A 23,758-nucleotide genomic window follows, 5' to 3' on the forward strand; every position below is an offset into this window, starting at 1 on the left:
GTTGGTGAGAGAGTTGGTCTGGGTATAAGCAGAGAGAAGGGGAAAGGTGTAGAGGGAAGGCAAGACAGATTCGATTTTTTTTTTTTTCCATTTGTTTCTTCTTGCTTGACACTTTCTCATAACTATGATGAAAGGAGAAAGCAGAACCTGTGGGGCAGTCAACTGGTTGTGAAACTGCCTGTTGATGTTTTTTGTTCCTGGGGGAAAACCCCGGTACTGAGTACGAGTGACAACCCGGCAGAGAGAGTCCGTCGTGCGTTTCAAGTTTGCAGATGTGTGCGCCAGGACCGGAGTTTAACTGCGTTCTGGGGGCCGCGGAGCACGTCGAGGACTCCCTTTGCTCGGGTTGTGCCGGACCCTGATCCGCCTCTTCCCGGTGCCTCGCTCCCTCCCGCCTTGAGGCCCCGGTGCTGCCGGAGCGGGGCTTATCGCACTCCGGCCTCCGGGCGGGACCCGGGCGGGCACCGGGCGAGCAGCGGGTGGCACCGGGCGAGCAGCGGGTGGCACCAGGCGGGCACCGGGTCGGGCGTGGAGCGCTGTCCGCGGTGCTGCAGGGCCGCTCCCGCCGGCACCGACGTTGCGGGGGGGGGGGGTGGGGGGGTGGGCGTAGCTGCCCGGCACCGCCCCCCCGGCTCAACATCTGGCCGGCGGGGGCGGGGAGCCACATGTGGGTTGGGGGAAGTGTTGGGGGGGGGCAAACAGCGGCGTGGGGGTTGGCCGCGGATCCCTGACGTCGTGGTGCCCCCCCACCCCCCTATTCCCGCCGCCACAGTGAGGCTTTGCGGCGGGGGGGCGCACATCTGGGGGCGGCACATCTGGGAGCGGGGGAGGGAGGGGGCGGGGGGAGCGGGGGGAGGACCGGGCCGAGCCGGTAGCGCCGGGTCCTCCCCTCCTCCCGCCCCTCCCCGCCCCTCCGCCGCGCACGGCGCCGCCGGGAGCCGGGAGCCGGCCGGGGCCATGCGTGCCGGAGCCCCCGACGGCGCGGCGGCGTGCTCGGCGCTGCACCATGGCCGCTGAGAACCGCTCGGCGGCGGGCGGCGGCGGGTCCTGGGGGCTGCCCGGTGAGTCGCTGCTCGGGGGCTCCGTATGCAGGGGGCGGGAGGGACAGGGCATCCCCGTGGGCCCCTCCCGGAGAGTCCCTGCGGGGGAGTGGGAGGTGAGGGCGGGGGGGGCAGCATGGCTTGAGGGTGCATGGGGAGAGGGCTGCGTATCCCCGGTCGCCCCAGGAATGGGGGGAGGTGTCTCTCTGCCAACTTTCCCGCACTCCTGCGTCCCTCCGGGAACCCCGGGGGCGTCCCGCGGGTCGGGACCCCCGCGTTGGTTCACTGCCCCGGGATGTGTGGAGTCGTGCAGGGCTGCAGCCCTGCCAGGGCACCGGGACGGGGTCTGGCATCCCCCCTTCCCTGCTCCCATCCACATTTACACTGCTCCCTGGGATCCGTGGTCCGAGGCACCTCGTGTCCCTCTGATCACCTAAGAACTGGCCCTGTCAGAGCCTTACCGCGGGCATATGAGCAGCCTGCACCCCCGGGAGCAGGCACCCCCCCAGCGGGGAAGCCAGGGCAGGGGTTATTTGCTCCCCTGGTGCCTCCTCTTGGAAGGAGATTTGTTTTCTGGGCAGGAAACTACCTGCATGCTTTCTTTGCTTCTCTCTATATTCCAACTAGAGCAGCAGGGACAAGATCCCGTATCTTTTGAATGTTTTGTCCCCAACCTGAACAAAACCCCTCTGGCCCTTGTGGCCACCTCCCAGGGCATGACTAGGCAGAAGTCCCCCCACCTCCCCGCAGAGCCCTTTGCTGGGCTGGGCATTGCAAGGGAGGCAGATCTTGCCCCCTCTCTCCCTAGGTGTGGACCCCATCTGCCCTTTAGCCCTTGGTGGCCCCACTGCACCATCCCCACTGGTAAATGCAGAGCTGCCCCGTTGCTCTCTGTGGCCCATTGTGGCCAAGAGTTGGGCAGCCCCACCCTTCTTTCCTCCACCTGAAATGACATTGGCTTCAAATTAGGGGACAGTGCTTGTCACATTTTTAAATCAAAGCAGCAATAGCTTCTCTTATGTCCTTCTTTAAACCCCTCTGACTGTGACATGGACACATTTTCTACCTGGTCTTTGCAAAGACCAGGGCTAGGGAGATATTTCCCCACCTGAGGAACAGTTAGCGTTCCTCTGTGCCCTGCTGGTGGCTGGCAAAGCTGGTGGGCTCTGCTTGGGCTTTTGGAGGCTCCCTGCTTTGCCACAGGTGCCTTAAGTGACCTCCAAGGGCATCTCAGTTTCTCCTGCCACTACTTGCAGAATGATCGGGGGGGTGGGGTGGGGCTGGGAGGGCTGGTACCCACCCAGTGGGGTGGCTTGTGGATGCTGGCACTGTCTATCAAAATACTCAGGTGCCAGGGTCCTAGACCCCAGGCTTTCATTGATACATCACCAGTGGCAATGCTCACGTTGAAATCACAGGCGACAGCAAGACGCTTTTTGCTGTCACTACTGCTGGGCATCACGCCCTGCTTCCTAACGCCTTGACTTCTGTGATCTGGGCACCTGCTGCTGCTCTCCAGCCTGGACTAGGCCCCCATGAGGCATTCCAACAGACAACGGGGCATCCGAGGGGGCAACTTCACCCATACAGGGAACTTAAGAAATAGCAACCCATCCCCAGTTCACCCCTCAGCTGGGCTGGTGGCCAGCGGGTAGAGCCCCTGGGTGGGGATGGGAGCAGGTATCTGCGGGGGTGGTGGTGTCCCTGTGCATGGTAGCCCCCAGTTCCAGCAGGAGCCAAGCCAACATGCCCTTGCTTAGAGCTGGGAGCCAGTTCCCAGGTCTGCCAGCCGGAGCAGCAGCAGTCCTGGGAGTGACCCGATGAGTGGACAGCAGGAATCTGCTGGGAGAAGGAGGAGGAGGGCTACCAGTAAAAGTGGTTTGTTTATTCACATAAGGGGCATACCCCTCTCGGTGGGTCAGTCTGGTTTCTTTCATAGAAGAGAAATGAACTGAAATGATTAATTAACGCTGTGATCCAATTACTCTGAGTTTGCAGAAGGAGCATGGTTTTTCTCTTTAAACTGTCCCCACGAGGATCCTATTGATATCAGGTTTTGTCATGGTTGGGGCTTTGGGTTTTTTTGTTTGTTTGTTTTAAATTAAAATGACAAACATCTCCCCAGGAAAAAAAAAAAAGAACAAAACCAGGGAATAAAAATAGTGAGACCACGATGAGCGGCTGATGCAGAGCAGTCCCTAGCACACCTTCGCTGTGGAGTCCTTCTCCTCCTGCCCTGCCAAGCCCTGCCCAGCAGCACCCACAGAGGTGAAGAGGGTTGGTGAGTGCCCAGACGAGGTGGCAGACGCAGCTCTGCAACGACAGCGGAGAGAGCGGTAGCGAGAGGAGAGGGAAACAGAGGCTGTTTGCAAGGGGCTGCTGCTTTCTGCACAAAGACATCTCCTCTTTCCACAGGCACGTAGATGCATCAAGAATTTCATGTGCGCAAGCTGACCCCTTCTCCTTGGCACACTAAATCAGGGCTTTGATGGGCACCTTCTGGAGAAGCAGGCGTTGTCCTTGAGCCAGTCTCTGGTGGTTGGTCTGGTTGGTCTGGCATGGGGCTATGCCCTTGTTGCCCTCCGGTAAGCCAAGGGAGGAGGTCTGATTTGCATTTCAGCATCCATTCTGGGCTGGGTCTAAAACTGCGTATTTAAAGGACGTGTGTTTTGGAGAGATGTGAGGGTGTGGGACCTGGTACAGCCAAGAAATGGAAGTTTGGACCACAATGTTCCCATGCTACTTCCCCTCCTCTCTTCATCACTCTCCCAGCATCCCCCACTGACTGCTCTTTAGCCCACCTTAGCACCAGTGCCCATCACAAGTGTGCCAGGTAGTGGTGGGGCTCAGAACCTGGGCCATGTAGAAGCCTCTTCAAACCAGCGTTTGGAGCCCCGCCAAAGCAATCCCTCTTCTGAGGGATTTGGGCGACCAGTTAGAAAACAGCCGTCAGTTTCTAGGAAGACTCACATGCTCTCCTGCCCAGGGCCCCTGGGTGTTAACAGGTGGCTGTTACCTAACTCATAGCCAAGTGGAGGAGTGTGCCAGCCCTGACCGTGCCCTGGGAGAGCACTGGCCACCACAACATTCCTTTAACCCTCTAGGCACGGGAAAGGCTTGCTGCATCCAGACCCTTCAACGTACTGAGGTTGGCCCTTGTGCTATATTCAGGCAAATTCATTTGCTGAAGCTTCAAGGGCAAGATAGGCATTTCCCGGCCAAATGAATCTGGGGCGAGTGCTCCCTGTGCAGGGTTGCCCGCTACACCAGGATTTTGCTGGTGCAGGAGCACAGGGAAGGGTGTCTCGCCTACAGGTCCCACCCTTGATGTTTAGCAGCAGGGTTTTAGCAGCAGAGACACAACCAGCCCCCATTCTCCCCTGGCAGACACCCAGGTGTCCCACCCTGTGTGCGTCTTGGCAACCATCCCGCTTTCCCTGCGGGTGGATGCACCGGTCCTGCTGGGCCTTGACTTTGGGCCAGGATGCCGTCGTTTGACCTGGCTTCAGACCTTGAGTCCCCCCGCACAGCGAGCATTGGCAAGTGAGGCTCTGCCGGAGACGCTCCCTATCGCAGTCCCTTGCGTGCTGGGCACAGCTGTTCATGCCTTTGCCCTGGGGCTGCTCTCAGGACCCTCCAGAGATGTCTTCAGCCTGGAGGCTGCACTGCACAGGGCAGGGGGGAACTCAAGCAAAGACTCAGTTTATACCTTGTAAAATGTAAGTTTGCTGAGAAAATTAACTTCACCGGCCTGTCCAAGCCTCCAAATGCAGTGGCTGCAGGTGCAGAGCCTTGTCCCTCTGACAATCCCTGAAACCATTGCTGGAGCTCCTGCAAATCAGAGCCGTGGGAGTGACGTCGACCCTCCTGTCTCTTCGTGACCCTGTCCCCATCACCCCTGGCGTCCCGTGCTCCACTCAGTGCTTGAGGCAGCAGCAGAGGTGCCCAAGTGCCCCGTCCCCCTCCCGTCCCCCCTTGCTCCAGCATTAGGCAGGCGGAGACGTGCCAGTGCAGAGGACCGGCACCCACCCCGGGCACTGTTTCCGTGACTCAGAGAGGGCTGGAGAGGGATGCGGGGGAATCACAGGGCTGTTTGCTTGTCTTCAAGAGCCTTGCAGAGGAGTTTCATCCTAGGTCAGCTGGCGCAGGAAGCGCAGCAGCTGGGAAGTTTGTCCTTTAAAGGCAGGACTCAGTGTAAACCGTGGAGCTCCTCGGACGCAGCGGGCTCGGCCGGAGCTATCGACGTGGTACTGAGCTATTGAGGCCAGCTGCACTCCTCTAGCCAAGGAAGCCAGGCGGAGAAGCAGCCCCTCTGCTACAACTGCTGTTAAATCTAATGTATTTTCTGGTACCTTGCAGCTTGTAGCAGCAGCATGTCTTGGCGCTGCTGCAGCTGGGCGGGAGGCAGCGGGGGGCTGGCACCAAGTGCCTCAGCTGGAGGCGGCTGGAGGACGGGGGTGAAGTGTCGTCCGCAGGTTTGAGGCTTGCGGTGGAGTTGGTTTATGTTGGCTGGTTAACGGGTTAATGTCTTCAGGCTCTTTAAGCAGAATGAGATTGATTCATCTGTGGGAAACTCAGCCCTCCAGTTGTGCAACACCGAGGTCTGAAAACATCACTCTACAAACACAATGTCCCAGGCCCTGGCGTCCGCTCCGGGTCACGGGGCAGCTCTCCAGAGGCATGCATGGCGCCTTGCTTCGGTGAATCCCCGCTCACAAACCCTCCCAATGTTGATGTTAGCGGGGCCCCCCCATGGGCGGTGCGGCGGGCTGGCTCTGCCGTGGAGGGACAGGCATCCTTTGGGGATCTTGGCATGACGGAGAGGGGAAGGAGTGCACCTTGCATCTCCCCATCTTTGGTGCCTTGGGGGTAGTTTGGATCCCTGTTCTGCTGGCAGTTGCATCACGTGCAGTCCCAGTTAAAGCCAAAAATGTGCATGCATTTGTGCAGAGAGGAGTGGAGAGCAATGAAACCCTACTGGCACCAGCCTTTGCCTAACAGGCGTGAGTTGCCTGGGCTTGGGTCTGCCTTTCTGCAGCACTCAGGAGCAGCATCTAGTCGTCTCTAGGCTGCTTGCAGAGCTCAGATCACCCACCACGGCCCGTAAATGATGCCCAACTCTTGAAACCCTCTGCCACCATATGCAGTCGCAGGCAATGAGGTGGCTAAAACCCCTGCCAAGTGCTGCCTGCAGCATTAGTGTTGGGCCATGACAGGTTGGGGACCACCATCCTGTGGTGAGAGAGGTAACTCCTAGGCAGAGCTGGGCTGCCCGAGCCGAAAAGCTGCAGCCCATGAAGGTTTCCAGCTCCAGCACATTTCCTGCTCTGCCCAGCCAGGAGCTGGTGGGACCCTCCAGGGAAGACATCAGGGAGAGGTTTGCAGGTCTCTGCGTGAGGTTTCTCCCTATCAGAAGAGTTTCTTAGGGCTCTTCTGTGGGGGAGATACGTAATCCCTCCCTACAACCTGAAGCTATTCACATCTCTTTCCTCTCCATCCCTCCCCTCCTCTGTTGTCACCATGTTTCCTACCTACTCTCCTCCCCTGGTCCCAACATTTCACATGCTGCCTGTCCATGCCTTAGGCTCCCCTGCCCACCTTCTGCTGCAGCTCCTGTCCTTCACTCTGTCCCCTTGCTCAGGTGTCACCTCCAACGCCAAACCCTCTGTCAGTTCTTGTGGCCAAGTGGGGTGTAATATTTTCAGTTTCCTTTTTCATTAGCACCCCAAAGATTCCTCTCTGCTGTCCGTCCCTGGGACTAGGGCTCTCCTCTGTCACGTCCACATCCATCCGGCAGGGCCCTTGGCTGATCTTGCCAAGAAAATCTTGCCTGATTTTCTGCCCTTGGCTCAGGGCATCAGCTTTCTTTTCTCCCACCCACTGCTCAGCTGGTTTATTCATCCTCTCAAAGCCCTGCAGAGCCTCACCCTGCTCCATGGGGCCAAGGGGCTTTGATTCCCATTGCGCGCTCTTTAAAATTTCAGATGAGCACCTTGGTGTTTTCCCTCTGTGGTGCCTCAGCTCTGGGAGGAGTTGCTTACAGAGAAACATGCCTCCCCCTGCTCCAGCCTGGGACAACGCCACATCCCTGATTACCGGAGGTGTGTCCCCACCCCATGGCCGGTGGGGACTCCAGGGAGAGAGCAAAGAGGGTGGCTGCAGGGTGCTGTGTCGCTGCGTGGGGGCCAGCCCCCGCCTTGCCCAGTGCCAGCCCTGGCTCCTGGGGGGGCTGGGGTGGGCTGGCACCCTGGATGAGTGGAGGGGACCTGGCGTGGGTGACCACAGCTGTACGGGGCAGTGGCAGAGTGAGGGGGCTTCCTTGCAACTGGCTTCCCCAAAGAGGGTCTGAGTCCATCCCCCTTGCTGTCCCCAGGCAAGGCCTGGCCTTGTCCCTGGCGCAGGGAGAGCTGTTCTTCTAAGCAACCAGACCTGGAGTCTTGCAACTCCCTGCCCTCATCCCCCCAGTCCCCGCTCCAGCGCCATCTCTCCCGCAGGCGTCTGATCCCGGCTCCTAACTTCTCCCTGGGGAGAGCCCAGCTAATCCAGGCAGCCACTTGTTGTTGTAATCCTCTGTCGTCCTCGCCCTCCTTCCCCTCTCTGCCCGCTGAGCCCAAAGCCCTTCCCGGCAGCGGGACCTGTAGCTGGCTTATTTCTGCTGCACTGCCTTGAAACAGCTGGCTCGTATTAAAGCTTCAGCCTAGAGATAGAAAAGAACGTGAGCATCTCTCTGAGGCAGAGTGCATTAATGCAGTAGCCGGGAGGGGAGAAGCGCGGCTCTAGCCCAGGCTCAGCTGAAAGCCCAGCACCTCACGGGCACGGGCTGAGCTCTGCCGCCAGCCCAGAGCTGCAGTCCTGGGGAGGCCAAGGCAGAGGGAGGGGATGGTGGCCCCCCCGGCCCCGCTGCGGGATGCCGCCATGGTGAGCCTTCTCCCCCCGTGATGTTACCCACCGGAGCCGGCGCGGGAGCTGCTGGGGAGCTGCCGGTGCCCGGGAGCTGTGGGCTGGGCCCAGTGGGGTAAGACTGGGGTTGGCTTGCATGGCGTTTGCCGGGCGCGCTCTCTATTAGCTTTCCATTGATAGGGCATTTATTTGGCCTAATAATTGGGTGACAGATGGTTAATTAATTGTCAGAGCGGCCAGCGTGCTGGAAGGTTATTTATAGGAGTAACTTCTAACCACTCAGACCCACTTTCTTGCCAATTTGCATCTTGCCTGGTAATGGTGGGTGGCCCCCAATGAGCTGCGTATGATACAGGGCACGTTAGGGATACAGGCAAGCACCAGGGCAGGCAGCTTGGGCAGGGGGGTGCAGCCGTGCCAACTGTGGGATGCTGATGAGTGTGATGGGCTGGGGGCCACTTAAGTGGGTGGCTTGTAAGCCACAGCTCTGACCTGCAAGCACCTCTCATGGCCAGGTGCATGCTGCCTTGGACAGGGTGCCTCGGTTTTGCTTTGAAACGCAGTGATGATCACCTAGTTACAAGCGGCAGGGCAGGCTCCTGGCTTGCTTGGTGGGGGTGGTCATGTTAGGTGACTGCAATGCTCCCTTCTGGCCCCCAACAGAGGAATTTTTCCAAAACATGATGCACAAACACGTGCTGAGCACAGGGGGGGGTTCCTCCAGCCCCCTCTCCTCCCCCCGAAGGCTGGCAGCTCCTGCGTTGCTGAGATTACTGCTTCTGTGGTGGCTCCAGGAAAAGCCGTGAGAGTCTCACAGCTTGCGAGGACGGAGGAATTTACTTTGCCTCATCAGAACCAGTTGAACAGCAGAGGAAAAAGAGGAATAAATTATTCAAAGGAAAAATAAAATGCCCAGCTCAACCCCATACATTACTGGAAGGCGCAATTCCCCTGGCATGATGTCTGAGATCTCCTCTGGAGTAGGATAAGGACTTCAGGGGCCCATCGACCCTCGCCGTGCCGGAAGGGTGCCATCTTAATGCAGCAAATCCCACTGGCCCCTCAGCTCCTTTCTGTTTTCCTGGTGGGTTTATTGCCTTCATCATTGCCGATGCGGAGGCATGGGAGCAGCCTGGCACCAGCCCAGCGGAGCCCTCTCCGACCGGGCAAACCCAGGCTGATCCCCCTGCCACGCACAGGGCCCCCCTTCGTTCCCTCCCCATAGACTGTATTTCTAAGGTGCCTGTTCCCTGTATCTAGGGGCTCTATTTTCACACTCTTTGAGGGGTGTGAATCTGTCAGCCAGAACAAACCCTCACTAGATGTAAACCGGTGCCATGACTCAGGAACTAATTAACAGCTATTAGATAACGCAATTAGCACCACAAACTCTCACCCCTCTGCAGAGTGTCACCCCTTCCCTTTATGTCACAGACACGCAGGAGCCATAAACACAAGTATCTTTTCAGCGTCTTCTATCCCTCCCCTCTTTTTTCTCCCTCTGCCTCCCTCCTTTCCCCCCAGCCGGTTGTGGCTACGCTAACTGCCCAGCCCCGCATCACATCAGCGGTTTGACATGATGGAACTAATCCCATTAAGATTTCCACCCTCTCGACGCTTTTAGGAAAGCCAAGACAAGCAGAGGGCTGACGGTGGGGCTGGGAGGGCTGGTGACGCTGGAGCTGATGTGCTCTGGCCGCAGCCGGAGCAGGGAGTGATGTGTGCCTTCCCCCACGATGTCCCTGCAGTGGAGGTGACCGGCTTCCCTGCCTCCTGGAGTCAGGCAGTGCCTGGAGCCCAGCGCGGTGCACCCAGCCAGGAGCTGGCAGCCATGGCCACCCCATCCCTGCTGAGGCAGGACCCCCACCCTGGGCTTGGGGTCTCCTCAGCTTTGCTGTTCCTCCAAAGGGCTGACTGCACCTGTGCAGAGTAAAAGCTCATCTCTGGTGCAGCTAACACTCTGGGAAAGTAATGGTTTCTCTAATTCCTGTCTTTTTCCCTACGAACCTCTTCTTCCCCGACAGGTGTGTGAGTGTGGGGCTTGGTTTCTGGTGGCGAAGCTTGATGACTGTACTGGGTGCGTTCACAGCCCTGCTCATTCCTAGAGACCTCTCTTCAAGCCACATGTGGACCAGCCATGACTCTATCCTCACCTGTCCCTGCTTTCCTGGCCCGAGGATGAGGATGGGGCTGGGATGGGGGCAGGGAGGGGGCAGCTGGCAGTGGTGTGTGGGATGGGGGCCATGGAAGGGCTTGGGGAGTCTGTGCACAACAGGGAGCAGAGGCAGGGGACACTGGGGCAGTAGGGCTGCTTGCTCCAGGAGCTCATCCCACAGCTCGAGGTGCCACCATCATATGGGCATGTGTAAATACCAGCATCTCCCGCTGTTTTCACTGCGCCGGTGGGGAGGGTGGCCAGCTCCTGCCATACGGAGAGCGATGGGGAGGGCTGGAGAGACTGAGACCCTCCATCCCACACGTCTGTTGCTAATTGCACACGACAGAGTACCTGCCTCTAGCCAGTGCAGCTTTTTGGATACGGGATGACCATCAGCAGTTCATGACAGGGATTTCTCCTTTCCTACCTGGCAGCTGGCTGCAAGGCACTTTGCAGGGACTGACAGGCAGGGAAAAGTTGCTGGAGTGGCACACAAGGTGTGCAGCAAGGAAAAAGCAGGAGCTTTCCCCCCATGCCCTCAGATGTCACCTTGTGACCAAGGAGGGGTGGGCAACACTGGCTTTGCTCTTTCGCTCTGGAGCTGTCTTCTTGCCCGACAGTGGTGGCACCCATGATCTCAGGCAGCGATGCGGACCCTCCTTTGCCAAGCACTGGCCAAAAAAGGTGTACCTCACCCAAATTACAACCTTCTCTGCTTGGATCTGCATCTGCCTCTGTCTCATCTCTTCATCCATAACGTGCAAGATGTTGGGTGGGAAGGGAGAGGTGTTTCCCTGCCTAGAGGACCCCCTTACTGAGCGCTGCAGGGCCCACAGAAACCCTTAGACCAACAGATGCTATCAGTGAGGAGTTGGAGGCTCTTAATGGCTTCGATGGAGAGGAGAAAACCTGCCATAAATCACTGCTGGAAATCCCAGGGAGCGAGGAGGCCGGTGATGGAGTTTGCTGTAGCTGGCTGGTGAGAGCAGGTCTGGGGGAGCACCCACTGAGCACTGCGTGTGCAGGGAGAAAAGCCAACTGGTGTCGCAGGTAGGGGCCTCAGCCCCAGGAGCCCTTCTGAAGTGGCCTCTGGGCTTTGCCAAGGCTGCGTCTCCTCCCTGGCTGCAGTGCTGGCACGGAGGCTTGGGCAGAGGGGGATGGAGGTAGGGAGGGCGATGTGGGATGGGGGAGCCTGAGGGGAGAGGGAGAAGAAATGTGCTTCTGGAGGTGGAGGAGGAGAGAGAAGGGCACTGGGGAGCATGGGGGAGGCATTTAGTGAGGAGACCGCAGGGTCTGGAGAGGTCTCTTGGTGTCTTGGGGGCTTCACAGCGTGACCACTGCAGTGATGCAGCTGGTGTGAGAGCAGAGCTGGAGTCACACCGATGAGGCCATCATGGCATTGCAGCTCTCCCCCGTGCTCCCTCCATCCTCAGGCACATCCTGGGGGTGCAGGCAGAGCTGGGGTGGCCTGAGGGCTGTGCCCCCACCCAGACCCTCCCCACACAGCTCAGGTGCACTCCATCCCAAAGGCAAATGGCAGGATCTATCCCCAGTGCCTACGCAGGCACGACACACAGCTTGGTCAGCTGCTCCGAGACCTGGTGAATTCGTAGCATCCTCGGTCTGCTCCCAGCTCCGGACTGAGCTGCCTGCCCTGCTCAGGGAGGCAAAGGCAGCACCAGGCTGTCCCAGCAAGCTCAGAGAGGGTGTCTGGGGCAGAGGGGAGAGACAGCAGGATGGAGAGAGCAGAAGACAGGGAAAGAAGGGATGTCTGACAGGCTGGGGCATGGCAGAAAATAGCCAGGGTGTCTGAGGCCAGGGTGAGTGGTGTAGACATCTTCCGGCTTGTACATGTACATCTGTGTTGTAGGTATCTTCACACCCTTGACCATTTTCCTTCCCGCTCCTGCCCTCAAATGGGAGATTGCTTTATTTTTGCCCTTCAGTGAAGGCTCATTTTCCAAACACCGGTCCTTCACCCTGAGGCTGCAGTTGCCTCTGCCTCAGCACACCAGTTTCCAGCATGACCTCTGGGTGGCATCCAAAGACACGCCAGTGGGGCTGCGCCAGCCTTTCCCTCCTTCATTTCTTGTGAACTGTACAAGCGGTTTTATGGAGTGGGACAAGCTGGAGTCTTCTTACTTTGGGCAACTGAGAACACAAGCCTCTGTCAGGACCAATAATTAATTAAATGCACTTTGAAGAGGATGCCTGTTCTTGAACTAAAGTGAAAAAAACGAAACCCTCGTTTTAGTGGACACAAAGGAAAGGTTTGTTTTCAAGATTTTCAGTTTCTTCCTGGAAGAGCTGGGTTAGATGTCTGCTTGATTGCTAGCTTGTCTGATCCGTTTGATTAGCTGTTACAAGAATGACGGCTAAATCTTCCCCATCTCACCGAAGCGAAGAATTTTAAACTCATTTCAATTGTACTGAAACCAACCCCCAAACTGCCACGATTATACATTTCTAAGTCATTTTATACACTTGTCACCTCTTCTTGCATCCCTGGATGTGTGCCCAGGAAGAATGGCAGCAGAAACCACTTTTCTTCTGCCTTGATGCATCCCTTGTGCGTGGAGCTCGGTGCGCAGCTGGGCAGTGCTGATGGGCTCCCTCGCCCCGTCAGGTGTTCGGCATTTAGTATCTGCCGAAGGGTGTTGCTTTCTTTTCAAAGCGCTTTGTCTTCGTGGGCCGCATCTAACAGGCTCAGAGGATCACAGTACGGAGGTGTTTCTCTGGCCCTCACCCGCTTCTTTCCCCTGCGAGTGTAAGACAACCCCAGCTGCTATTGCAGCTGTAGCCCTGCTAATGCAGAAGCTGCCTTAATGGCCTTGTTGGTACCTGGGCTTTCGCATCTCAGCTGCCATGCTTCCATTTTCTCACACCTGCCTCTCTTTAAAAAGTGGTTATATTAAAACCTTGGCTGTTTGCTGATGGTAGAAATCTCCCACCCTCACCACAAATGAAAGGCAAGGGCATTTCTTTTAAAATCCCAAAGCCTGCCAAACATTGTTTTGGAGAAAAGTGCGCTAATGGTGTGTTTATACACTTAGCAAAATCATCTTCAGGAGGCCCAGGCATTTGGAGCCAGCGCCGTTTCTTGAGGCGGCTTGCAGAGACACACCGTGCCAAGTGCTCCGGCTGTGTGTGCCAGCATGGATGCCCACCCACAACCCTGTCTCCCGCTGGGCTACCAGCAGCAGCTCCCATGGGGCCAGGTGGGCAGCCCAGCAGGACCCCCACCCCAGGTGGAGCTGCTGGGGAGGCTGCCCTAGCTGGGCTGGTGGGGTTGGGGCTCCCCCAGCACTGAGGATGGTGCTGGTGAAGGCCCAGTTTGTTTTGGGGACCCGGGTGATGTAGGAGAGACAGGGCCGATGGGAAGCTCCTCCGTCCAGCCGCCTCCCCCAGCACCTTTGCTTCTCCTTACACTTCCAGGAAATTCCCCCTCATCCCAACACATCAGTTTTTGTTCATTGATTGAGGTCCATTGTCCTCTTACCTTGGGGGTTTAGCCACAGGCATCTTGGTTTGGATGAAGGCCGTCTTTCTGTCCATAATTTTTGCTGCCTTTCATAAATAATTCTATGTAGCAGGCTGAGATGGCTGGGTTCACCCTTTACGTCTCGACAGCCGGTGTGGCTGCGGCTGCAGTGTGATGTGGCACTGGGGGAAGGGGCCAGCATTTCCCGGCATCGCTGGCTGATGGCATTCGTATGGCCCCCTCCCTCTCCTGTGCCTGTTGGGTCTGGGCTGTGAACCGGGCCAAGAGAAATTACCCGGTTTCACCCTTGTTTGTTTGGGTTGTCTGCATCCACCTCTGAGCATATCACCCCTTTGTCAAGGCCACATTGGTTGGAAAGGTTGGTGCCCCTCAGTAAGATACTGTGGGACTTGCATGAACTCCTTGGGGCTGAAGCTGTAGCGTAACTTACTGTTTTCCCTGTCCCAGATTTCATCTTCCATAAGGAGCTGTTTGCTGCCAGAGACGCAGGTGAGCTGTGCAAGCCATGGCATGGGCTTTGGGGAGTGCTCTGCCTATGGGTAACCCCCTGCTGGGGAGATGCTTTGGGGAGACCAGCAGGACATGCCTGGGGCACACCATACACCTGGCTCTCATCCCTGGGGCAAGGCACCGGCTCCGTGCCATGCTGCCCTTGCAGCGAGTGCTGTGGAACACCGCTCAGTTCCTCAGCCACCTTCCTCCTGCGGCCTCTTGGCCTCTGCATGCCTCCCCAGGACACTCTGGGGCTGTGTTCCTGATGGGAGATGGTCCCTGGTCTTGCAGAGAGGGACCATCGTACCCTGGCTGAAGGGCTGTCCCCAGCCCTGTCTCTGCTCCTCTCCCTGCAGCCCCCTATATCTCCTCCATCGCTAAGTGGGGACACAAAAAGTGCCTTTAAAGAGGTCCTGGGGTGAAGGCTGCAATGGCAGAAGGAGATTTTTTGAGCACTAGACAAGAGCAGTGCTGGCCTGGGAAACCGAGAAGGCAGCAAATGCTGCCTACAGTGGGGCCGGGCAGCCCCCGCTCCTCATCCCCAGGGCTGTATCATGGGGTGTTGCGCGGCTCAGCCTGCACACAGGGACATGCCACTTCTGCAGCTTGTTAGTGTGGGTGCCACAAGAGGACAGCTAAGGTACGGTATCAGGGTGTGCTTCCCAACCTCCACCTTCCTTGCTCCCCTGCTGCAGATGTGGGGTCCTCACACACATCTCGGGAAAGGGCCAGCCAGCAGCAGTGCAGCAGGAGCAGGAGGTGGGAAGGGAGGGAGAGAAAGCAGGAAAAGGGATGCAGTGAAGCTACAGCAGCTCACGGCCATGGTGCTGTGGCTGGACAGTCACAGGGGCCAGCAGGTGTAACATTCTCCTGTTCTGTCCCCGCTCCCCTTGCAGACTCCATGCACAACCTCTCTGCTCAGCCCTGGCAGGCGAAGATGGCAAACCTGACCTACGACAACTTCACCCTGGGCAACCGCTCCGAGGTGACCATCCAGCCTCCCACCAACTACAAGACAGTAGAGCTGGTTTTCATCGCCACGGTCACCGGCTCGCTCAGCCTCGTCACTGTGGTGGGGAACATCCTGGTGATGCTGTCCATCAAGGTGAACCGCCAGCTCCAGACTGTCAACAATTACTTCCTCTTCAGCCTGGCCTGTGCGGACCTCATCATTGGAGTCTTCTCCATGAACCTCTACACAGTCTACATCATCAAAGGCTACTGGCCTCTGGGGGCCGTGGTGTGTGACCTGTGGCTGGCCCTGGACTATGTGGTGAGCAATGCCTCTGTCATGAACTTACTCATTATCAGCTTTGACCGGTACTTCTGTGTCACCAAGCCCCTGACATACCCGGCCAGGAGGACCACCAAGATGGCGGGGCTAATGATCGCGGCTGCATGGATATTGTCCTTCATTCTCTGGGCCCCTGCCATCTTGTTCTGGCAGTTTATTGTGGGCAAGAGGACAGTCCCTGAGAGGGAATGCTACATCCAGTTCCTCTCCAACCCAGCGGTGACCTTCGGCACAGCCATTGCTGCTTTCTACCTGCCTGTGGTCATCATGACGGTGCTGTACATCCACATCTCCCTGGCCAGCAGGAGCAGGGTGAGGAGGCACAAGCCTGAAAGCAGGAAAGAGAGGAAAGGCAAGTCCCTCAGCTTCTTCAAGGGCCCGGTGATCAAACAGAACAACAATAACTCCCCCAAGAGGGCTGTGGAGGTGAAGGAGGAGGTGAGGAATGGGAAGGTGGATGACCAGCCTTCAGCACAGACAGAGGCCACTGGCCATCAGGAGGAGAAGGAGACCTCCAATGAGTCCAGCACAGTCAGCATGACCCAGACCACAAAAGACAAGCCCACAGCAGAAATCTTGCCAGCAGGGCAAGGACAGAGCCCAGCCCACCCTCGGGTGAACCCATCTTCTAAGTGGTCCAAGATTAAGATCGTCACCAAACAGACTGGGACCGAATGCGTCACTGCCATTGAGATCGTCCCAGCTAAGGCAGGAGCCTCTGAGCACAACTCCCTGGCCAACAGCCGCCCGGCCAACGTTGCCAGGAAGTTTGCTAGCATCGCCAGGAGCCAAGTACGGAAGAAGCGCCAGATGGCAGCCCGGGAAAAGAAAGTCACCCGCACCATATTTGCTATCCTGCTAGCCTTCATACTCACATGGACTCCATACAACGTGATGGTCCTCATTAACACCTTCTGTGAGACCTGCGTACCTGAAACAGTATGGTCCATCGGCTACTGGCTCTGCTATGTCAACAGCACCATCAACCCAGCCTGCTATGCCCTCTGCAATGCCACTTTCAAGAAAACCTTCAAGCACCTTCTCATGTGCCAGTACAGAAACATTGGCACAGCCAGATAAGCTGGCACTCAGGGACCACTTCAGCAATGTTATGGAAGCCCTTCCCTTTGCCTCCTTTGCCGGGGGCGGGGGGTGTCCTCTGCTCCCCACTCACAACAGTGCAGACTGTGCAGTGATTGCAGATGATGCCCTTCATCCAGTGCTGACAAAGGTCAAAGGCACCCCTGAGCTGCAGCCCCTTCAAGTCACCTCAGACGTGGGGACCAGCCTGGGGAGCCAGTGGGAAAGTTGGAGGCAAGAGGAGGAGATGTGGTCACCAGGAGCCCTCCCCAGCTCCCTGCTCTTGAGAGGCTGGCCAAATGGCAACAGCTTTTGTCCTAAGACTGGATGCCTCTTCTCCCCCTGGCTGACCATCTCCAGGGCATCAGAGCTTGTCTGCATGCAGACGGCCTAATGCTGGATGCTTTCAATAGGCTTTTAAACCATTTATTACCCAAGAAATGAAAAGAAACCAGGGCCAAAAATTTGCCAGCCAACTTGGACCAGGTTGTCTTGGGCGTGCTCACTGGGAGTCCTGCTGGCCCAGCCAGGCAGTCAAGTTTGCACCCTAGCAGATGTGGCAAGCTCCTTTCTTTCCCTTCAGAGACGCCATCGTACATCCTCATCCAGGGACTGGGGGGATGAATTTTTCCCTGGGCTTCGTCTCCGCTCTCCCCTTCATGCCCTTTCTGCCCTTGGCCAGCAGTTGGCTGGACAGACAGACAGATAAACCAAGCATCTCACTCCTGTGTGAGGAGTGTGAAACCCAGTCACCTCCTACAAAGATGGAAGCTAAAACTGCAAAGAAAAGCAGTGGTGTGGTGCAGGACTTCTCTCCATGGCCCTGGGGAAATGTGGCCCCTGAGAAGTGGGCAGCAACGACAGTGAAAATAACTGTCCTTGGGAGGGACAGGGTGGGCTGGAGGGACTCAGAGGGGGTCGGGAAGACGGTCTGCAATGTGGCCAAGGTGCCCCATGTCTCACCTGAGCCATGAGCAGGTCCACGATCTCCCCATGGCAGGTGTGGGAGGCCTGGTGCACAGCTCTGGGGGCAGGAGAGGATGGCAGTGGCCCCTAGCCCTGCTCCTGCCCTGGGTGCAGGGAGGTCCTGGGGAGGCCAAAGGAGCCAGCTGCTGAGCTTTGTAAATGGATGTAACCCTGTCGTCGGTGTTGTGGTGGAGCCCTCAGCATGCGGGCTTCAGCCAGCATCTCCAGCCCCCTCCCAGCCCACCTGTGTGCGCAGCCCAGACCACCCCAGGGCTGCTCCTCAGCTTCTCCCAAAGCTGGGTCTCCACAAGTCTTGTGGGCACGGCCGAGCGCAGCAGAGGGACGAGGGATGGGATGGGGCCATGCTGGCACCGGCAAACTATGCGTCTGTATGTCCTTCCTGTCCCCACGCCGGGGCGATGCTGTGCAACCTGGAGAAAGGGTCCCCAGGCGGGGACCTCCCCCCGCCACTGCCTTTAGGATAATTCACATAGTGGTGCCCAAATTGTCTGGTGGGCTTTTGTTTTGTTTTGTTTTTTTTTAAACTGTTACAACGACAGCCCAATCCACCCCAAGACAAATAAAGACCCCTGACCAGAAACCAACCCTGGCCACGGCGTGAGGAGTGAATGAGTTGTCACCTCATGGCATCACGAGGTCACCTCATCCCCAGGAGCACCTGGGGAGCTTCTGCATTTCCTGCAGTATTGTGCGTGGCAGCCCCATCCCTCCCTCCAAGAGTGATGCGAGCAGCCCAAAGCACTGGCAAGAAGAGGCCGTGGGGTCTGACCCACGCGCCTTCTCCAGGACAATGTGTGGTGGCACTCAGGCCCTGGCCACCAGCCACATGATGACTTCACTGCTGGTCCCACTGGCGTCAGCAAAGCTGAGGTTTGCTGGGGTTTCCAGCACAGCAGCACCACGTGGGGATGACAGCTGGGTTTGGAGGCTTTTTTTTTTAAAAAGATTTTTATTGGAAAAGAAAACAAACCCCATTTTCCAAAAGAAGTGAGAGCTCCCACCCACCACCAGTGTTGCTGCAGTGAAGGCAGAGGGGCTGCAGCCCCGGCATGGACACACGGTTAGAAGTGATGGAGGAGAAGGGACGTAGTGGTTCCTGGGGACGGTGGCTTTGTTTTCCCCAGCTGCTGCAGGGAACTCCTGCCCTGGCCGAACGGATGCTGGAAGAAGCCCCCTGAGTTAAGAGCAGTCCTCACATGGGCAAGGGGCATGTGAGTAACAGGGGTTACTTGGGCGTTCAACACCCAGCCCTTCCCTCCAGCACCAATGCCTGGTGGAGGAGCAGGGAGGCTCCCAGGCTTGCCAAAGAATGTGCCAAAAGCATCTCATTTGTGCCGGAGGGTGGAAATACGTGCATTCCCATCCCTGCTCCCCAGGCTCATCCCCAGCCAAGAGGAGGCGAGCAGGACGCACTGGCAGCGGCAGTAGGGCGGGCAGCAGCCCCTCCTGTGTGGCAGATGGGTTTGCTCTCTACAACACTAGCGATTAAAACAAGGCATCTCAGTGAAAGAAGAGGTTGTGGAAAGGAAGAAGGAGAGGAGAAGGAAGACTGGAGTGTGGGCCGGCTGCAGCTGGGCTTCCAGCCCCGTGGGCACCATGTTGAGGGGCCGATGTGGATGCTGGCTTCCCGCTCTAGTCCTTCCCCTTGCCCTTCTTTGCTGTGTCCAAGAAGCACAGGAGACGAGAGTTAATGTGTCCACCAGCAGCTCACCAATCCCCCAGGTGCTACCGTGGCAGAAACCCAGCCAGCATGGCTGGCTTGGCATGGCGCAGGGGCCACATCCCTGCAGGCAGCCTCCCCCCACCATGCAAAGCCCTACTGAGGAAAGAGGGAAATCCGTGTCCCACCAAACCTGGTGGTGACTTGTGGGGGACACACCAGGGTTTTTCCTAGTGGCACTTGCATCCCACCCAGCCAGCAGCTGGACTTTGGGGCTGTCGCAAGAGGGAAGAGCATCCTACGCGATCCCCCACACCAGAAGCAAAGCCCAACCCCAAGGGGCCAAGCAACCCCCCCCAGACAGCCCCTGCTCGGGATCCCAGCAGGATCCCTCTGGGGATGGGAACGGTGGGGACTGACCTTTGGACTTCGACTTGATCTTGGAAGAGCAGGGCTTGGTCACATAGACGATCTCCTCACACTGGGCATTGTACAGGGCTTTCTTCAGGATGCCGGAGCGAGTCTTCACGCCCGTCTGAGCGCTACAACCTCCCCAGCTCTCAAATTTGTACTTGCAGTCGGCTGGAAGAGAGGGGACAGGCGTCACAGCCAGGCAAGACCCAGTGCAGCCACCAGCCCCAGCCACCCAGCCCAGGGTGGTCCCCAGCCACCCCCTCACCATGCACCCACCTCCAAACTTCTTCTTCCAGTTGCAGGGGATCTTGCACTTGAGCTTCTTACTCTCGTCTTTGCAAGTTCCCTCGCGGTACCCCAGGCCACAGTCCTTGCTGTTGGGGACACAAGGTCCCCAGCGCCAGTCCTCGCACTCGGAGCCATCCTTCTTCCCCTTCTCTGCAAGGGAAGGGGGAGCGGGTGCTCGCTGTGGGGGCACGGGAGCACGCCCCAAGCTGCCACCGGCCCCCGGCCCTCTGTCCCGGGCAGCCCCTCACCTTTCTTGTTCTTGCCAGCCTCAGCGGTGGCGGCCAGCAGGATCAGCGCCAGGAGGAGGAGGAGGCCCCGGACCTGCATCCTGCCTGGGGAGGAGGGAGAGGGTGAGGCGGGCGAGGGGTCGGGATGCCATGCAGCAGCAAGGAGAGGGCACGGCGCACTGCGGGCAGCCTGCCTGGGAGTGAGACGGCAGCTGCCGCCATCGCACACATGCACCTGTGTGTGTGTACACCGCGATGCCCTGCTCATTGCCACCCGTTAGTCCACATGTATTAATTGCAACAGGCAGGTTAATTGTGCATCAAAGCAACTGCCTCCGGTCAGGGAGCTGTTGGGCTGGGAGCTTCTTCCCATCCCTGCAGCCCCCCATTACCTTGTGTGTGTCCGAAATGCTCTCCGCGGGGAGCCCTGCACCCCACACAGCAGCTGGGGAAGGACCTTGATTGGGTGCACCCAGCACCAGGCTGCCCCAGGGCCCATGCTGCTCCTGCCCCCAGAAAACAAAGCAGCCCCCGCCTGCATGCTGGCAGCAGGGGTCCCGCTCCCCAGTGCCGGTCCCCAGCCCCTACCCCCCTGTATTTCTCTGTGGCTCCTTTATCCAGGACCCAGCAGGCTGCCGCCCCACACCAAAGAGCCCCCGAGCCAGGGGAGCACAGCTGCCATGGTACCCTTCTCCGGCTCCAGAGGAATCTGGGGGGGGACAGAAAAAAGCCCAGCAAAAACAAACCCACTGCCACGAAGGGTCTGAGAGCTAAATCAGCGGATTAAACAACAAAAAATAAAGAGTCCCCACAGTGTGGGAGCTTGTTGGAAAGATGGAGCGGGAGAGCTGCGCCCACTGCTGGCACCGCGGCCAACAGCACAGCACCCGTGCAGGCAGGGGGAGGATGTGCCTGCCTGTGCATGCATGTGCATGCGTGTCCACACACGTGGGAGCAGGTTGGGGACGAGGGTGCATTGCACACAAGCGTGCAGCTCCTGGGGCCCTGGCCCCAGCCCCCAGCCCCCCTCGGTGGCCTTGGGCCAGGTCATGGCAACCCTCTGGCCAACGCTGGGGTTTGAGCTCCTGCTCCCAGCAGGAGTGCAGACGTGCAGAGCTGGCATCTCAAGTCTGGTGGCCCCTTCTCTGCTCCCCCAAAGCCTTTTAGGACGACACCCATATCTGTGTGGCAGCAGACAGACAGCAAATACATCGCACCTGCCCTGGCTCCACAATGGGCTTGGTGGGACCGGGCTGTAGAGGTCAGGACGCACCGCATGCCCCGGGGGACATCAGTGCAGGGAAGAGCCCAGGGTCAGCGTTTGCTCCCTGCCCCCAGGCTCCCCGGGCAGCAGGCCGGAGAGAGCAGCTCCCCGCATTATTCAGGCCCCAGTGCACTCACCTTTCATGCGTCCGCCGCCGCGAAGCTGCCGGCTTCGCTCTGCATTGAACTGTCAGAGGGAATTACACAGCCCAGCTGGCTGAAGGCGCAGCCGAGGGGGTGAGAGCTGCCTTCCCCCTCGCCCAGCCTGGCTGGGAGCCATCCTGCCGAGAATGGCACAGCTAAGACCTGCTCCCACCCAGCTGCCTTCAAATGGGGCAAGAGCTCTGCCTGGATGGGCCGGTTACAGATGGCAAGGCTGGGGCTGAGCTGAGTTATGGGCACTCCTGTCTCGCTTTCTGCAGTACCTTGGATGGGGCAGCACCTCTGGCACCCACACTATTCACAGCATCCCCCTGATTTCAGGTGCTCTGTAAACTTCTTCCATCCCCTGCTGCAGAGCGCTTCCCTCTGCTCCTCCCACCCAGCGCTTTCCAACTCAGGACCTGTGGACGGGGCCTCTGAGCGCCCAGGGCAGACAGCCCTGGCTGCCCTGCTCACCCCTGCGTGGACACCCTCTGCTCCCCACACAGGTACCGTCGGGCCCTGCCCATGTGTACACAGGGATGTGGGAGGGGGGGCTCTGAGGGGAAGCCCAGCTACAACCCCAGGGACTCACGGATCATGCCCCCAGGCAAAGGTCTGCAGGGACCCTCAGCCACGGCTCATCCTAAAGCATTCATAAGGGAGAGGGAGGGCAGTTTTCCAATTAACAGCCTGATCCCTTCTTTGCCAGTCAAACAAGAGCTGTTCCTGGTCAGACTGCCAGCGCCTTCAGGCGTGTTCGCCCAGCCCAGCTCCTCCCGCATCACTGCGGGGCCCTGGCTCCTCTCCTGCTCAGATCCCAGCTGGCTCTCACACAGTGTTGGTCTCTCCCAGGAATGGGCTGCACGAGTGGAGCAGCCTGGAGCATGGCCACACCATGGCAGTCCCCGTTTCCCCGTCCCCCCTCTCCTCTAGCTGCCCTGGGTTTGAATAATCTAGGATCAGCTCTACAAAAAAAATTTATCAGCTGATAAAATCAGCTCGCCCACCACTGCAATGGGAGAGCCTGGACCCATCTCCTGACATCGCTCAGGGCCAGGTAGTGCTACCAGCAAAGTGCTTCTTCTACCACAGGCCACAGCTCCTGTCCGCTTGCTGCCACCCTGATGCTCTCCTGGGAGCCGGGTGGCTGCTGGGCTGTCAAGCCCCCTCGAAGACCCTCTTCCAGCAGCAGGACCTCTTGGCTCGGCTCCAATTGCAGCTGGCTCCAGCAGAGGTGGGCACAGGACTGCTGCCCTACCTCCGCGGGCTGAGCTGCTCCCCAGTCTCTGGGCAGGGAGCCCAGTGCTCGGGGACCCCATGGCTTGGGGTACCCAGCATCCCACCAGCAGGAATTTCCCTGCTGCCAGGAGAGGGGAGACTGAGGTTTTCCCCGTGAGCCAAGGTGTTAGCATGACCAGGAGGGACCGGAGGGGAACAGAGCCGCAGGGGCTTAGTGAGAAGACGCTACAGAGGGAAAGGGGTTGCTCTGCGTTCTTGCCTCGGCGTTGTGGGGCAGAGAGGGGAGCAGGCAGTGCCTTTCCATGCTTCTACCCTCTGCTCCCTCCCCAGGGCAGATGCTGTGCCGTGACCCCAGTGTAGCCCCTTCCCCACATCCCCTTATTCCGCCCTGCGGCCGGTCTGCCCCCTCGCCCCCGGAGAGGCTGGCGGTGGCCGAGCCCCCGCTCCGGGGCGGCTCCCCGGGCTCCGGCAGGAGCATCTCCCACCGCCTTGAGCCCTCCCCGAACCGGTGTGGGGTGCCCCCAAAGGGAGAAGTGGGGGGGGGGGTAAGATCCCGGCCCACTGCCTCAAGCCCTTCGTGCTCTCCAGGATTCCTGCCTCCCTCCGAAACTCTTTCCTCCTGCACCTCCAGGCACTTCCCTGGCTCCTCGCAGACGAGCCCGCACCCGGGGGAGCTGCCGCCCCCGGGACCCCTGCCCCGGTCGCCCTTCCTGCAGCTCCTCCCCACCCAGGGCCATGTCCCCCACCCCGGCAAAGCCCCTTTCCCCACCGGGGACCCCTCAGCCTGGACCCCCGCCGCCTCCCCGGGGAGGCGAGGGTGAGTTCGCCGCTCGCCTTGCCGGAGGCGCCCCATCCCCGTGGCGTCGAGCGGGCGCCGCCGCCGTCCGCGGGGGCTCGGGGAGGGCAAGGGGGGGTAAGTCCAACCCCGAGTACCGGGGTGCGGGGGGTGCCACACTCACCTGCGGAGCGGAGCGGTGCGTTGCGCGGAGCGGTGCGTTGCGCGGAGCCGCTGCCTTTGTGTGGCGGCCGCGTGCGGAGCCCCCGCGCAGCGCACAGCGGCCCCTGACGTC

At 58.9% G+C, this 23,758-nt stretch overlaps 2 protein-coding genes across 8 annotated transcripts; one reads left to right on the forward strand and one right to left on the reverse strand.

Annotated features, from left to right (window-relative positions):
* Positions 1–842: 842 nt before the first annotated feature.
* On the forward strand, positions 843–18,042 carry CHRM4 (cholinergic receptor muscarinic 4). 5 transcript variants are annotated; one of them, XM_074584490.1, is made up of 4 exons: positions 931–1,061; positions 3,456–3,625; positions 14,048–14,089; positions 14,989–18,042. In XM_074584490.1, exons 2-4 carry the CDS (start codon positions 3,607–3,609, stop codon positions 16,464–16,466), a joined length of 1,539 nt encoding a protein of 512 aa, XP_074440591.1. In that variant the 5' UTR covers positions 931–1,061; positions 3,456–3,606; the 3' UTR covers positions 16,467–18,042. The 5 variants fall into 5 exon arrangements, with proteins under 5 accessions (XP_074440595.1, XP_074440592.1, XP_074440591.1 ...); XM_074584494.1 differs by lacking the exon at positions 3,456–3,625 and having other exon boundaries at positions 843–1,061; XM_074584492.1 differs by lacking the exons at positions 931–1,061; positions 3,456–3,625 and adding an exon at positions 7,984–8,055.
* Positions 17,975–23,758, reverse strand: MDK (midkine). 3 transcript variants are annotated; one of them, XM_074584496.1, is made up of 5 exons: positions 23,648–23,758; positions 20,064–20,147; positions 19,804–19,965; positions 19,534–19,695; positions 17,975–19,111 (listed from the first exon to the last, which is right to left on the reverse strand). In XM_074584496.1, the coding sequence occupies exons 2-5, from the start codon at positions 20,140–20,142 to the stop codon at positions 19,086–19,088; spliced, it is 429 nt and encodes a 142-aa protein (XP_074440597.1). In that variant the 5' UTR covers positions 20,143–20,147; positions 23,648–23,758; the 3' UTR covers positions 17,975–19,085. The 3 variants fall into 3 exon arrangements, with proteins under 3 accessions (XP_074440597.1, XP_074440596.1, XP_074440598.1); XM_074584495.1 differs by lacking the exon at positions 23,648–23,758 and adding an exon at positions 21,444–21,486 and having other exon boundaries at positions 18,393–19,111; XM_074584497.1 differs by having other exon boundaries at positions 18,399–19,111; positions 20,064–20,143; positions 23,648–23,732.

The sequence above is a fragment of the Larus michahellis genome, chromosome 4 (assembly GCF_964199755.1).
Source record: "Larus michahellis chromosome 4, bLarMic1.1, whole genome shotgun sequence".
NCBI lineage: Eukaryota > Metazoa > Chordata > Aves > Charadriiformes > Laridae > Larus > Larus michahellis.

What these genes read in the sequence shown, in the direction of transcription:
- MDK (XM_074584495.1), bottom strand. An exon ending in GGCTGGCAAGAACAAGAAAG is followed by an intron (nt 19,966 to 20,063) that starts GTGAGGGGCTGC and finishes CTTCCCTTGCAG; the next exon opens with AGAAGGGGAAGAAGGATGGC. An exon ending in GATCAAGTCGAAGTCCAAAG is followed by an intron (nt 19,112 to 19,533) that starts GTCAGTCCCCAC and finishes TCTTGGACACAG; the next exon opens with CAAAGAAGGGCAAGGGGAAG.
- CHRM4 (XM_074584494.1), top strand. Translation starts at nt 1,007, where the DNA reads ATGGCCGCTGAGAACCGCTCGGCGGCGGGCGGCGGCGGGTCCTGGGGG. An exon ending in CGGGTCCTGGGGGCTGCCCG is followed by an intron (nt 1,062 to 14,047) that starts GTGAGTCGCTGC and finishes TCCCTGTCCCAG; the next exon opens with ATTTCATCTTCCATAAGGAG. An exon ending in GTTTGCTGCCAGAGACGCAG is followed by an intron (nt 14,090 to 14,988) that starts GTGAGCTGTGCA and finishes CTCCCCTTGCAG; the next exon opens with ACTCCATGCACAACCTCTCT.